Source organism: Vidua chalybeata, chromosome 5 (assembly GCF_026979565.1).
Source record: "Vidua chalybeata isolate OUT-0048 chromosome 5, bVidCha1 merged haplotype, whole genome shotgun sequence".
Classification (NCBI taxonomy): domain Eukaryota; kingdom Metazoa; phylum Chordata; class Aves; order Passeriformes; family Viduidae; genus Vidua; species Vidua chalybeata.
Genome location: NC_071534.1, coordinates 12305872 through 12319257, shown reverse-complemented (window position 1 = coordinate 12319257; position 13386 = coordinate 12305872). Strand labels below are relative to the sequence as shown.

The window sequence follows — 13386 nt, the reverse complement described above, 5'->3', positions numbered from 1 at the left end:
TGGAAACAGATTTAATTTTAGGTATTTTTAAAGGTTGCTGCTTGATGATGAATCATATGAACATTTGAAGGAAAATGCCAGTGTTAAAGGCAACAGTTGTTACAAAGTTAATGATTTAAGGAAATCCAATAATGCAAGGTTGTTTTAGGATGGGAAACATCCATTTCCTTCCTTGTCACTCTTGCCTGTGGAATGCAAACTGAAAATACTATAGGAAATTAAAAAAGAAATTTGTTCTGTAATCTTGGTATAAAGAGTAAGGATTGTCTTACAATGCATTTCAGTATAGCTGTTATGTAACTGAATGTGTATTTATTCTCTCTCTAGACTGTACATGCCTTTTGGCTTTGGGGAACAGAACGCACCATGGGACAACCTCAAAGATATCTCTCCAGACGGGCTCTCTTGCTTGGGTGATGTGTCTGCTCTCCTGACTGTCTTCATACCCAAAGGATATATTTTTCTTTTGGAAATATTTTAAGTTGAAATTTTGTTCCTTGCTGGAAACTGTCTACGCTAAAGACTGCATGCATCATGGGTGACATGGCAAACAACTCAGTTGCATATAGCAGCGTAAAAAATGCTGTAAAAGAAGCTAATCATGGAGATTTTGGAGTTACTCTTGCAGAGCTCCGTTCTCTTATGGAACTTCGAGCTGCAGATGCACTGCATAAAATACAGGAATGCTATGGTGATGTACATGGTATCTGTACAAAGTTGAAAACTTCACCAAATGAAGGTAAGTAAATTTTAACACTTATTGAGGAAGCTCCATTTAGGAAAAGCCTTAGTCAGCAAACTGCTTTCTTAATAGAACAGTTTGCAAAAGCATTTTAGTTACCATAACAAAATATTGGTTCTTGTTCCTTTAAAACAGAAGTATGTCATGGTAATAAGAAAGCAAGAGTTTTTTTTCAGTTGGTGTAGCTGCATGTGAGATGTTGTATTAATGAAGTTGCACTTAGAACAAAATTCATTGAGGTAGACATCCACATATGAAACAGCAATGCAACATAGCAGTGTTTAACTCACTGTGAAAACATCAGTTTTCTGAATAGTTCATATGACCTATAGTTCACAATTCAGATCATGCTGTTGCAGAGCACAGGGTTTTAATATTCTAATGCAGGGCTAATTAATGCTTCTGTGTGGCTACCTAGTTCTTGCACTTGCTAATGCAGCAATTTTTGAAATTGATTACATGTTTTCCATTTGTGTTACGTTGGATTCTTAATAGCAGGATCTAGTTTTTAAATCTGCTGTATTTCTGTAGATTTCATTTGAGCTATGCAAAATAACTACCAATATAACTTGAAGCATTGACATGTACTCTTAGTGGAAGGTTTGCAAAGAGATTATACAATCTTATTCCCTAGAAGTAAGCATCTCTTATGGAGTCTCTACCATGTTGGACTTAGTGGCATTCTGTAAAGTGTGGCTACACCATGCTTTTGCTATCTAGAGTTATTACTCCAAGAGAGACTGTACAAATGTGAAGAAATAAGTAAATAAATGTATTAAGTCTCCTTCTTGAGAACCTTCCAGAAGTTCTCCTTAAGACCTGGCTTTTTCTTTCTGCTTTCTTCCAATGTAAATGAAAACTATTACGTGTATTTGTGAAAGATGGAAATCATACTTCATAAGGTACTGTAGTATCTACACACTGTAGTACTTGCAGTAAACTGTACTTAAATAAAGATATGTAAAAACATTAACTGAAACTTATTGTGAAGTCCTGCTGTTGAGAGCAATTGAGAATTACCAAAATCAATATTTGGACAAATTGTAGTGTCTCTGCATTCAAGGACTCACATAGATTTTAACCGATGTGGTGTCATGTTGGTAGCAGTAAAGTACCTGCTGTCTTAATCCTGGAGAGCCGTTGCTTTCTGTTCTTCAGAAATGCTTTGGAAAGATTTGTCTTCTTGGACCAAGAACAGCCTACTAATGCCGTAAGGTACCTTTGGGTACATCTGCATTTAGCATGTTTTGGCTTGATCTGCTTTTGAAGCCAGATTTCTGAACTCCTGGAATTATCAGTAGATGAACAGTGTTCCTCTTACCTGATAGTAGCCAGTTAACATGGCTGAACTACCAGTGAATGGGAGTAGACCAATTTCAGGATGAAGAAGTTTATAGAATGTGAGCAGTACAAACTTCTGTTCCTTGGCAGTTGTACAGTACAGTGCATGTGTGTGAAGCACTGTAGTGTATAAGCAGTGTGACACAGCTCAGGAGCAATTGGCTCTCGTTACCCTGTTGACCTGTTGCATAGTATTGAAAGGCAGTTTCCTTTCTCCGTGAAAGGAAAAGTTTCTACAACTGGGAATTGAAGCAAGAGTTGAATTCTGTTGTACAGTGACCTGCAAGGTTAAATGTCCATTATTATTGCAATCTAGGTGGACATAGAATTTTACGTAGCCACGACGCACTAAGCACCAAATTCCTTGTATACTGCAGGATTCACTTTGTCTCTTAATATAACAAATATGTAGGTTACTAAACATGTCACATGTCAACGAACTAAAACTCAAGGGCTGGATGCCTTTTCCTGCAGATTGATTATTCTGTACTGAGGGCTGTGTGATCAAGGCCTTTAACTTTCAAAAGGATTTGACATTTAGATATACACTGCATTCAGTTACATACAGTCTCTGACTTAATAAAAGGGTACCATCCTTTTTTAAGTATGAGAGAAGCTCATAAACACACTAAAGACTCAACAGTTGAACATGTTAACAGGCTCAGAAAAGGTTAATTGAGTTAGAACAGAGCATCCAACAGAGGTGTCATTTTGACTCCAAACCACAACACGAAATTTTAGAGAATCAGCCTCTGTCAGGTAACTTGCTATAAATTTTTGGAGGTAGTACTGGAGAGCTCCTGTACAGGTAGAACTAGGTCTCTGCTTTTGTCAAATTCTAACCGTAAGTATAGAAAGGGAGACAATACTAAAGGAAAAAAGTCTAGGGAAGATCTTGCAGAAAACTGTTATGCATTAGGCTAATACTAGCTCTCTAAAACCTCGTGTGTATACCTGCAAGGTCCTATGACACTTTTTCCTAATCACATGCTTTCTTTATGACAATGACACTCTTACCGCTACGTAGTTACCAGGGGCTTCACAGGAAAAGTACAGGTAGTTCTGACATGGTACACAGAGGATGAGTTCAGCTTGTTCCATTTCTTGCTGTGAAGTTGTTGACAATGTAAGACAACGTCTATTTTGAGGCAAAATTTGGATCAAACTTATCTGATTTGAAATGAGAAATAGGAACAATCCTTCACCAGTATTACTTAAAAAAAAGGACACTGAGCAGACTTTACTACTTACATGTATGCAAATGTGCAAAATTAATGTTTGATGTATCTTTAGTAGCAAAAACCTGTCTAATATTCTGGACATATATATATATATATTTCTCATAAAAATATGAAGCATTAACTAGTACCTTGGCTAATATTTTTCAAACTTAACCCCAAATAACATAAATTGCCCTAGTTAAGACACATAATTAAAAATATAATGGCAGTAGTTTTGATCTCAGGATTGTAGATTGTGAACTGTGAAATTGGCAGCTGTCTGGTAAATGTAGCAAGTTCAGTAATGGTGCATGGTGTATTATAGTGTATACTAAAAATACAATGGTTTTTATCTTTGCTAGGCTTATTTACTAATCTTCACTAAGTGGTTCTGATAGTAGCTTGACTCTATATAGCCTCATTTGGAAACACTTTTCATTTTTCAAAGACCTTTGTTGTGTACTTCTGATGTTCTGCACTGTGGTACCCTGGAAAGGGAGGAAGAGAGTGATGTTGCTAACATTTACATAATTTATGTAAATAAATTTCCAAACTCTGCCATGTTAAAGGAATAGAGAAGTAGTATCTTTTGCAAAATAGCAATATGGCCCAGCCTTTTGGAATGACCATGCTGTCCTGAGTTTCTGTAGATCCTGTAATGTATAGTTTGATTTTGAAAATAGTCTTGCAGTGCTCTTTGAGTTGAGAGTGAAAGTAAGCACCTTAAAGCTTGAACTGCAAGGAGTATAAGGTTATGGCTAATGAGTATAATTTCTCCTTTTAATTAAACCTTCAAAGACATGAATTCAAGGTGAATTGAAGACTGTTGGAATAAATGTAATTTGTCATATACACAGAATATGTTTAATTTCTCTTTTGAAGAGATCTGCATATAGTTTGCTTTTCAGTTAAGTAATTCCATAGCAGTTGTTAGTATTTAAAATTGAGCTTTGCAGCTCAGTAACCTTTGCTAAGTGTCTTGAAATGTGTGATGATTCTTGGAAATGTCTGTCAGAGGTGTTAAATACCCCCCCTTATTATGAAAGCCAGCTGCAGTGGCCACTGTTTTTATTTATCACCTAGCATGTTTGCAATGCCTTTATCACTAAGCAGTTGAATTAGCTACTTTAAAAAATTGCTACTAAGAAAATAGTTGTCTTCAAGCTGGTGCTAATCATAACCTTGGGGTCAATATGATTGAAGTATCCATACCTTTGCTCTGAACATGCCTTGAAGTTTGGCAATTTTGATTTAAAAAATAAGCTTAATTCTGAATGGTGGGTTAGTCAGCTGGAAATTTTTAGAGGAGTAGCCAGGAGATGTGCTCACAGAGGACCTTGAGTGCATGACTTTGCACTGAAAATACTTGGTATTCCTTTATTCTTATTCCTTTAAGATCTTGGCAAGCTCTTGAAACATGCTGTAGCCTTTCATGTAGGCCCCTCACTCTTGTCTGCTAGTGTCACTTCAGGATAGTACAAGAGTTGAGACAGAGAAGGACTCATATATGCCATATAAGAAAGAAGATAGGTACAAAACTGAGGTGACAGACCTGGCATAGTGCTAAACATGGGCTCTCTCTGTGTGAGAGGAGATAAAAAAGTGAAGCTTCAAAAGAGCAAATAACTACCATCACTCCAGGTGGAAGCAGCATCATAAAGTGGTTGCATCTTTCCACATGATGCCTGCAGAGAGCTTCAACAACTTTTAATAGTATTTTATATAATAATTATTATGGAAATATAATAATTATAATAGTTACATTTTTAATTATAATAAACATCTCATTATAAATGTTACATTACTTTTAGGATCCTAGGATGTTGTGTCTGAATACAGAATCCCTACACTGGGAACCAGAGCTGCCTTCACGGGCTGTGGTCTTGCTAAAGCTTTATGGTGCTACTCAGTCTCAATAGTAGTAACTCTACTAATGATCTTGTCTTGCAAACTTGTTTACTTTGAACGAAGGTATGTGTGTTATTATTACTCTGTTCCTATGTCATATTAAGTGACATATTAAGCAGGTAGACCATCAACTTTATTTTGGCAAGGTGAGAATTGTAAAATATAGCTGGCTTTCCATAGTGATTCTGATTTAAGGGTATTACTTACATAGTTATGTTTGAGATGTGTTTTTTTTTTTTGGTTTGTTACTGAAATATGGAGTGGGACTTGATTCCATGAGTGGGAAACTTCAGTCACTTCTAATGTGAGGGTGAAATGTGTGTGTCACTAACTTTGTCTTATTGTTAAATAGGTTTAAGTGGAAATCCAGCAGATATAGAAAGGAGAGAAGCAGTTTTTGGGAAGAACTTTATACCTCCTAAAAAGCCAAAAACATTTCTTCAGTTAGTATGGGAAGCACTACAGGACGTTACACTAATTATATTAGAAATTGCAGCCGTAGTATCCTTGGGCCTTTCTTTTTACCATCCTCCAGGAGGAAATGAATCATGTAAGTAAACTTCTTGAAAAGTAGGTATCTACTATTATTATACTACTGACTTTCCTGGTTCAGCATGTCTATACTGTAAATCTGATGGGAGACAGTAAGTCAGTGGAAAAGAAGCTTATTGTTCCTTATTGAGAGCACATTACTAAAACTCTAGCTTGCCTTAAAAGGGCAACATGAGATTTCCTCTGTCACGATCTGGTATTATTCTAACCAAAGGTAAATTACAAGCAGCAGGAACAAGGACTTGTTTGAAATCCAGTCTCTGTGCAAGTGAGGTTTTTTTTTAGCTTTGCCTCAAATATTTAAGCAATTTATAATTTGCAGTCATGGGCTTTCTCTGGGGAGTCAGCAAGTCTTAAATTTTCCTTGATTTGTGATATGACACTGGTAACTTGATAATTTAAGAAATGAAGCTATATTTATACTTCTAAGCAGAAAATAAAGGGATTGGGACTTCATTTAACTGAATTTTTTGCAGTGATATCTGGTTTGTTAAGACAAATGTTAAGTGGGATATGTTGACAAAGCAGAATGTTGTTTACCAGTCTGGCATTCTTATGCCATCATTTAACAAAATAAGGATGGGAAACTTTCTCTATATCAACTTCTCTTGTGTTCAGATAAGCAGCGTGGTTTAACTTCCTCAAGTTGCTCTAGCTTTCAGATTCTTTAGCTTCTTTGTGCATTACCCTTATGGAAATGAAGGTTAAATTGCAGAGAAGACAAGCATGGAAAATGTTTAGCAGCTGTAAGTTTTTTGTTTGTCAGAACTTTCATTGTTGAAATATCTTTGTGAACTTTCTTAAATCTAAAACCTGTTTTCTGCAGTATGTGGATCAGTAAATGTTGGTGAAGAAGAGGAGGAATCTGAAGCAGGTTGGATTGAAGGAGCAGCAATCCTCCTATCTGTAGTTTGTGTGGTATTAGTAACAGCTTTCAATGACTGGAGTAAAGAGAAACAATTTCGGGGATTGCAGAGCCGTATTGAACAAGAACAGAAATTCACAGTCATCAGAGGTGGCCAAGTCATCCAAATACCAGTAGCTGACATAATTGTTGGAGATATTGCACAAGTGAAATACGGTAAACATATTTTTAAAGTTGAACTTTCTTTTATTTTTAAAAAAGGAACTGCAGTCAACAAACTCAGTGATCTCTCGTAGGTGACCTTTTACCGGCTGATGGTGTACTCATTCAAGGAAATGACCTCAAAATTGATGAAAGCTCGCTGACTGGGGAATCTGATCATGTCAAGAAATCTCTGGACAGAGATCCTATGCTGCTGTCAGGTGTGTAGCATTTGACAATTTTTTAATAAAGTAGTTTGTTTCTGCAGTAAGCTAGTTATTTAAAATTTTGTGGTTATAACTAGCAAATTGATTTTTTGTCTAGGTTGACTCCTAGAATTATCCCAAACCAGTCCAAAAAGCTCAGAACTTTGTTGGAGTGATCAGACGTATAAAACTGATAAACATTTGGTGTAGTTGCTTATGGGTTTACTTTCCAGATAGCTTTGGCAGCTAAAGCTTTAGGGGAGCACAGTGGTACATATACACAGCTCAGAGTTTCATCAAAGTCAAGTTTAAAAGCTTATTTCCTCAAAGTACTTGTGTGCCCTGCCACGTCTCAGTGGAAATCCTGGTTCAATCTTTCAGGTACACATGTGATGGAAGGCTCTGGAAGAATGGTGGTTACTGCTGTAGGTGTGAACTCTCAGACTGGAATCATCTTTACCTTACTTGGGGCTGGAGGAGATGAAGAGGAGAAGGAGAAGGAAAAAGAAAAGAAGGAAAAGAAAAGTAGGCATATTAATCTTAAATACCTTGGCATGAGAGTGGGGATGGTGGTGAATTTTTAAATATTAATGGATAAAAACGTATTCTGGTCATTCAAAGCCAGAAAGCTTTTTTGAAAACTCATACCTTCTGTAGGTTTCACAGGAAAAACAATTTAGGTCCAGTGACCTGAGAGTGCACCACTAGTACTAACTCTTGTCACATGGAATTTAGTTAAACTTCAGATCTCATTGATCAGTCAGAGTTTGGAAAGTTTGCAATTCCAGTTTGCAATTCCTAACTAGCCATACATACCATGCATAAATAGTTAAATTCTCATCTTGTGTAACTTCAGGGTACATTGATGTCTAATAGCAAATACTTATTTATGGAAAACAAGTTATTATGAAGTTCAACCTAATAAGTATCTAGTTCTGCATTTGACAGATAGAAAATGCCCCTTATAGGGAGTTCTTCCATAACACTTGAAGGGGAGAAGCGTAGGTCTTTCATACTGCTGAGCTTGTGGATAACTTAAACATATATTACTGATTTTGATAAAAAAAAATGAGCAGACATTTTCTGTGGCATTTTGAGTGGCATTTCTGCCACTCCTTCAGAGGTGAAATTTTGAATGCTCAGAGATATACACAACACAAATTCCTTGTAACTTAGTTTTTGGAAGGATGAAGGGCTTATAACTGAGCATATTTTGGAGCCCTTCTGTGAAGAATGAAATGGGCTGTCTTCCTTATTATAAGGTCACTTATCTAACCTTAGTCTTTATCTTGAGAATCAAAGCTTAGAAATGTTAAGCAGTAATGTTTTGATAGTACTGCTCACAAGGCATGTTCAGGACTGAGCTTCATGGTGAAATTTTTCATTAAGCCATTATGCAGTCCTCTGGATGGGACTAAGTCTAGGGCTTCTTGGCACTAGAACAAAAAATTAAATTATAAACCAATGTATACTATTTTTTTTAATCAGAGGGATATAAGACAATAATGGAAAATTTACACAGAAATGTGTTTAATATTCTCAGAGACTTTCAAGTTCAATAGGCAATTGCTAAAATGTGTGCTCTGTGCAGGAATTGAAATTTAAGTTTTTTTGTCTTGTCCTAACCCACCAATACTTTACAATTCTGACCCTTCTTGAAACTTGAAAAAAACTAGCGAGTTTCTTTACAAGTTAAAAAAAAATGTTACAAGAAGAATTGAAAGTTCTAAGTTAATTTCAGGCTCAAGCATGACAGCGAAAAGCGAAAGCTGACCTGCAACACTTGCAGTCATTAGTGTGAAACAGTTGCCATCCTGTGCTCTTCCCCTTACAGAGGAAGGAGAATGAAACAAATAACAGTACCAGCTGCTGCAGGAGATATGGAGTGGATTATAACTTTTATTAATATTCTGCCAGTGTTTATTATTCTAAAAGCAGAAGTCTCTTTGGCAAGTAGTGTTTTGGTGTTTCCGAGGACCCAAGCACTTGTGGGTTTTTTTTGTCTCCCAAGATAGATGGGTTCCTTTTTCCCTTAAGTTAGGTTCCTAATAAGATTCTCCTTGATAAAACTCAGGTTAAACTAAATTAACTTCCCTGTGAATGTTAAGGAGATTAAAGTGACTATATTTAGCTGGTTGTGTATGGCACGGTTCAGAGTGAAAGCAAATGTGTGTACAAGGAGTTACAAGTAACTCAAATGTAGAACTTGGCTCTTGAAAGAGGAAATGGGGAACTAGGGGAGAACAAATACAAAACCAGGAAACAATGATGAGTTCTTAAGAAGTCCGAGGTGGCATCTTCTGGAGAAAGTGAATATGCTTTTTTTTTTTTTTTTTTTTTTTTTTTTTTTTTTTTTTTTTTTTTTTTTTTTTTTCTCTCTCTGTTCAGCTGTTGTGAGAACACTGGGAGAAATCTTATGTATAGAAATCAGACTGTTTCTACAGTAATGGTGTAGTGGAGGTATTAAATGTCATGCCAAACAGGCTGCTTGATAACTTGATTTTATTCTACCTGAGTACTCTTTTAAATTTCGGTCTATATAACCTAAGGCCAAAGACTTGGTGAATTACCAGTAATACTGAAAATGTTTGGGTTTTGTTCTAAGTTTCTCAATTTTGCGCTTTCATTTTAGGTTATCACAAACAGTAATTATAACCCTCGCTTCCTCTATTTAGAAATAAAGTTTGTCACTTTCTAAGCCTCCCAAAACAACACACGATATGTTAGTCTTCCAACCTTTAATATTTCACTTTTTAAATTATTTCATTATTTCACTGTCCTTCTTTATAATCTCTTGTTGAGCCCCATTTCTGAACACAGGTAGGAGTGATGTTTTATTACGAACTTGAGCTATTCTCACAGTGATGTATGGTATATTGCCTACAGATTTGTGCTTGTGTAAGTGCTCTGCTTGTTTATGCTATGTTTGTGTAAATGGTAATCCAGTGCTGTACCTCTACTAAGCTTTGCTATGGATATATAAATATTTTATACTACAGTAGCTTCTGCAATGTTGTACAAAAGCACTGTTTCTCAAAGTGAGACCCTTTAGTTTATTTACAGAGGTAGTCAGATACTGGTGGCAAGTATTGGAAGAACACAGCAAGATGGAGGCCACCAGAATCACTTAATTGTCACAAATACCTTTCCTAGAAAAACATGTCAGGGAGTCTTTTGTGAAGCTTTCCTCACAAGCCATAAGTGTCAGTATCAGTAATTTGTGCAAACTTAACCATGGTAGATTACTTTTCCCATACAAGACTGCTGCAGTGTTAAAGTCCAAAAAGAGCCATGAGTTGTTTCTGTGAGCTGATTTACATGTTTTACTATTTTTTAAAATGCAGTTTCCTGTTTTAGAAGAGTAATGTAGTTTTTGTAAAAAAACATAAAAAAAGGAATGAATTCTGCACAGCCAGCTTAAAACACAACTTTTTCCCTTCTCTGGCAGGTAAAAAGCAAGATGGAGCTGTTGAAAACCGTAACAAAGGTAAATGTAGGTTCTCTGATTCTTTCTTGCAAATCTGTTTCCTAAGAGTGTAGATGAATACAGACTTCCCTATAAAAGTGCATACTGAATGCTTATATCCAAAGTGCTTATGGTAAAGATGGCATAAGTGAATCTGCCCAAAACAAATGTTTCACTGAACCTGGTATTCTATCCCCTGTATACAGTACATTTATTTAAACATTCATGTATAGTATGGCCTCTCTGGATACAAGATAATACTCAGTGCTATTATATTTAGTGGAGCCGGATATTAAACTTTTTATGTATCCTTGATTTGGGAGACTCACCAGTGACTAAACTTTTATTCATCTTAACTTCTAGCTAAAGCTCAGGATGGTGCAGCCATGGAAATGCAGCCACTGAAGAGTGAGGATGGTGGAGATGGAGATGAGAAAGACAAGAAAAAAGCAAACTTGCCAAAGAAGGAAAAGTCAGTTCTCCAAGGCAAACTCACAAAGCTCGCAGTTCAGATTGGCAAAGCAGGTAAAATCTCTCCTTATGTTGATGTCATGTTAAAAAAAGTTGGAGTATGCATAGTTTGTGAGGAGATAAAATAATCAAACCACTCAAGGCTGGCTACTTAAGTGCAAAATTCTAATGCATGTAAGTATGCTGCTGTGCCTGAGTATGCTGATGGCCTCTCAGACTATGTTGTGTGGATGGCATTTATTTTTTCTTAATTTAAATAGAGTCAGGCTTTTAAGTGTCAGCTTCTAGGAGGGAAAATTCCAGTTTCATAACATTGGACAAATGTTACGGAAGGTCTTTTTAGGTTAGATATAGCATTTAGCAATGTACTAAGAGAACTGTAAGTTGAGTGAAGCCTGGAAAATGTGGTACAGTCAACGAGATTATCTCTAGTACTTTCAGAGGCTTAGAATTTTCCACTTAACATATGCCTTGCTGATACATAACATTTTTATTGACTTCCTACTTTTCTATCAGCTAATATTCAGCTGCCTTGTCAAAATATTTGGTAGGCTGTTGCTGCTTGAAAGTAGGCTAAAACAACAGTGAAGTTCAGTATAAAATTTAGGCTATATTATCTAGTATATAGTGGTTTAATTCAAATATTTCAGGATATAATTTGGTCCATGTAAAATTTTGAAAGGCTCAGGCTGGAAGGAATTTCAAGAAGACTTGTAACCCAGCCCACAACTCAAGAAGGCTGACTTTAGCATTTGCATCATTAGACAGTTACAGCCTGAAATGGAGCTGAAATGAAACTTTTAGCTGTAACACTTTGCAATTGTATATAGTGATATTAATTTTTCAATGAGATTAAAGAATTCCATTATATGTATACTGTAAACTACTGTCCTCATCAAAGATTTTTTTTTCATGTCTTCCAAGAAGTGTTGTTTTCCTTTATGTACCTTTTGACCCATTATAGTTCCCCACACAGCCTTAATACTCATCTACTTCATGCATGGATTTTCCTGTCCTCCTGCTTTGAGACTGCACTGAAGCACTCTACTGAATCAGTCAGCATAAAATTGGTGAAGGCCTCCTGAATTTTTTCACTTCTTGTTCTGCTTAGTCAATTGACTTTACATATTGGTCTGTCCTGTTACTAATAGCTCCATGCTTTTCAATTAAATTGGAGAAAAAAAGATTTCTAGGAATTTCTAGGTGAAATGCATGAGGAAATATTTGCATTGGAAGCTGGAATACCTCTGAGGACTGCCTCCATATTTTGACATGCCTGTTTGAAACTTTAGTTCTAATCTAGCTTGTATAAGGGCAGATATTTGCATGTATCTACAGTCTGTATTGCCAAATATTTGAGATAATTTCTTAAACTTGTTTATTCTCTTTTTAACAAGGTTTGTTGATGTCTGCAATCACAGTCATTATCCTTGTGTTATATTTTGTAATTGATACCTTCTGGGTTCAGAAGAGACCTTGGCTTGCTGAATGTACCCCAATTTATATTCAGTATTTTGTGAAGTTCTTCATTATTGGAGTTACAGTCTTGGTGGTGGCGGTACCAGAAGGTCTTCCGCTTGCAGTCACTATATCTCTGGCTTACTCTGTTAAGGTAAGTAGGTAGAAGGCAAATAGATTTTTTTTAAGGTAGGTGGGCATATTCATTAGCTGTTAAATGCAAACTGAGTTATGCTGCATCACATATATATATATATATATATATATATATATATATATATATATATATATATATATATTTTAGACTGGGAATAAGCTTTTTGCGGCGTTTGCTTTGCTTTTCTTGTTTTCTGAACTGCATAAGAATTCTCCTGCACTACTTTTCTTCATCTTTGAATGGATACTCACTGACAGTGAGCATTGCCAGCCTGTTGCCACCAGCTCAAGATGAATGGGTTCAGTATTGCATATGCAGTATGGCATATGCATTATAGCATTTGCTCACAAAACAGATGTCTTACAGTTTGTAAATAACAAACTTTGCTGTAAATCTGAACTTGTACCTAGCTGATGCATTAAACAACTGCTATGAAAGCTTCCAGATTGATTGGTTTTTTAATACTGAATAGTGTAAAGCATTTTGTTTTCTGCTTACTAAGCAGCATGTTTTTTTAACTTAAGCTCTGTGTTTTCTTAATTTTCTTACTGCATCAGAATGCTGAGACTGATTATTTATCTAAAATCTAATTGTAAAGATGATGGGTGCTTAGGCTGTGTTCTAAATTAGTAACTTACAGCACTTACTAGTAGTGGCCTTATTGTATAATTTGAAATTCATCTTCCTCTTTGAGATGAAAATACTATACAAGCCTGTTAAGGAAAGAATTTAAACTGATATTTAATCTATGTTACTCATGTAACCCTCACTATTTTAGTTGAAACATTAAGTTCCACTT

The 13386-nt window shown here is 35.9% G+C and overlaps 1 protein-coding gene across 4 annotated transcripts in view; it reads left to right on the top strand.

Moving 5' to 3' along the window:
• Positions 1-13386, top strand: part of ATP2B1 (ATPase plasma membrane Ca2+ transporting 1) — a 61084-nt gene that overhangs the window by 25790 nt on the left and 21908 nt on the right. For all 4 annotated transcript variants that reach the window (XM_053942847.1, XM_053942848.1, XM_053942846.1 and 1 more), the window contains exons 2-9: positions 328-739; positions 5564-5761; positions 6590-6844; positions 6925-7050; positions 7417-7560; positions 10484-10522; positions 10865-11026; positions 12370-12584. In XM_053942847.1, coding sequence (XP_053798822.1) covers positions 535-739; positions 5564-5761; positions 6590-6844; positions 6925-7050; positions 7417-7560; positions 10484-10522; positions 10865-11026; positions 12370-12584 — 1344 coding nt within the window. In that variant the 5' untranslated portion in view covers positions 328-534. The remainder of the gene's footprint in view (positions 1-327; positions 740-5563; positions 5762-6589; positions 6845-6924; positions 7051-7416; positions 7561-10483; positions 10523-10864; positions 11027-12369; positions 12585-13386) is intronic.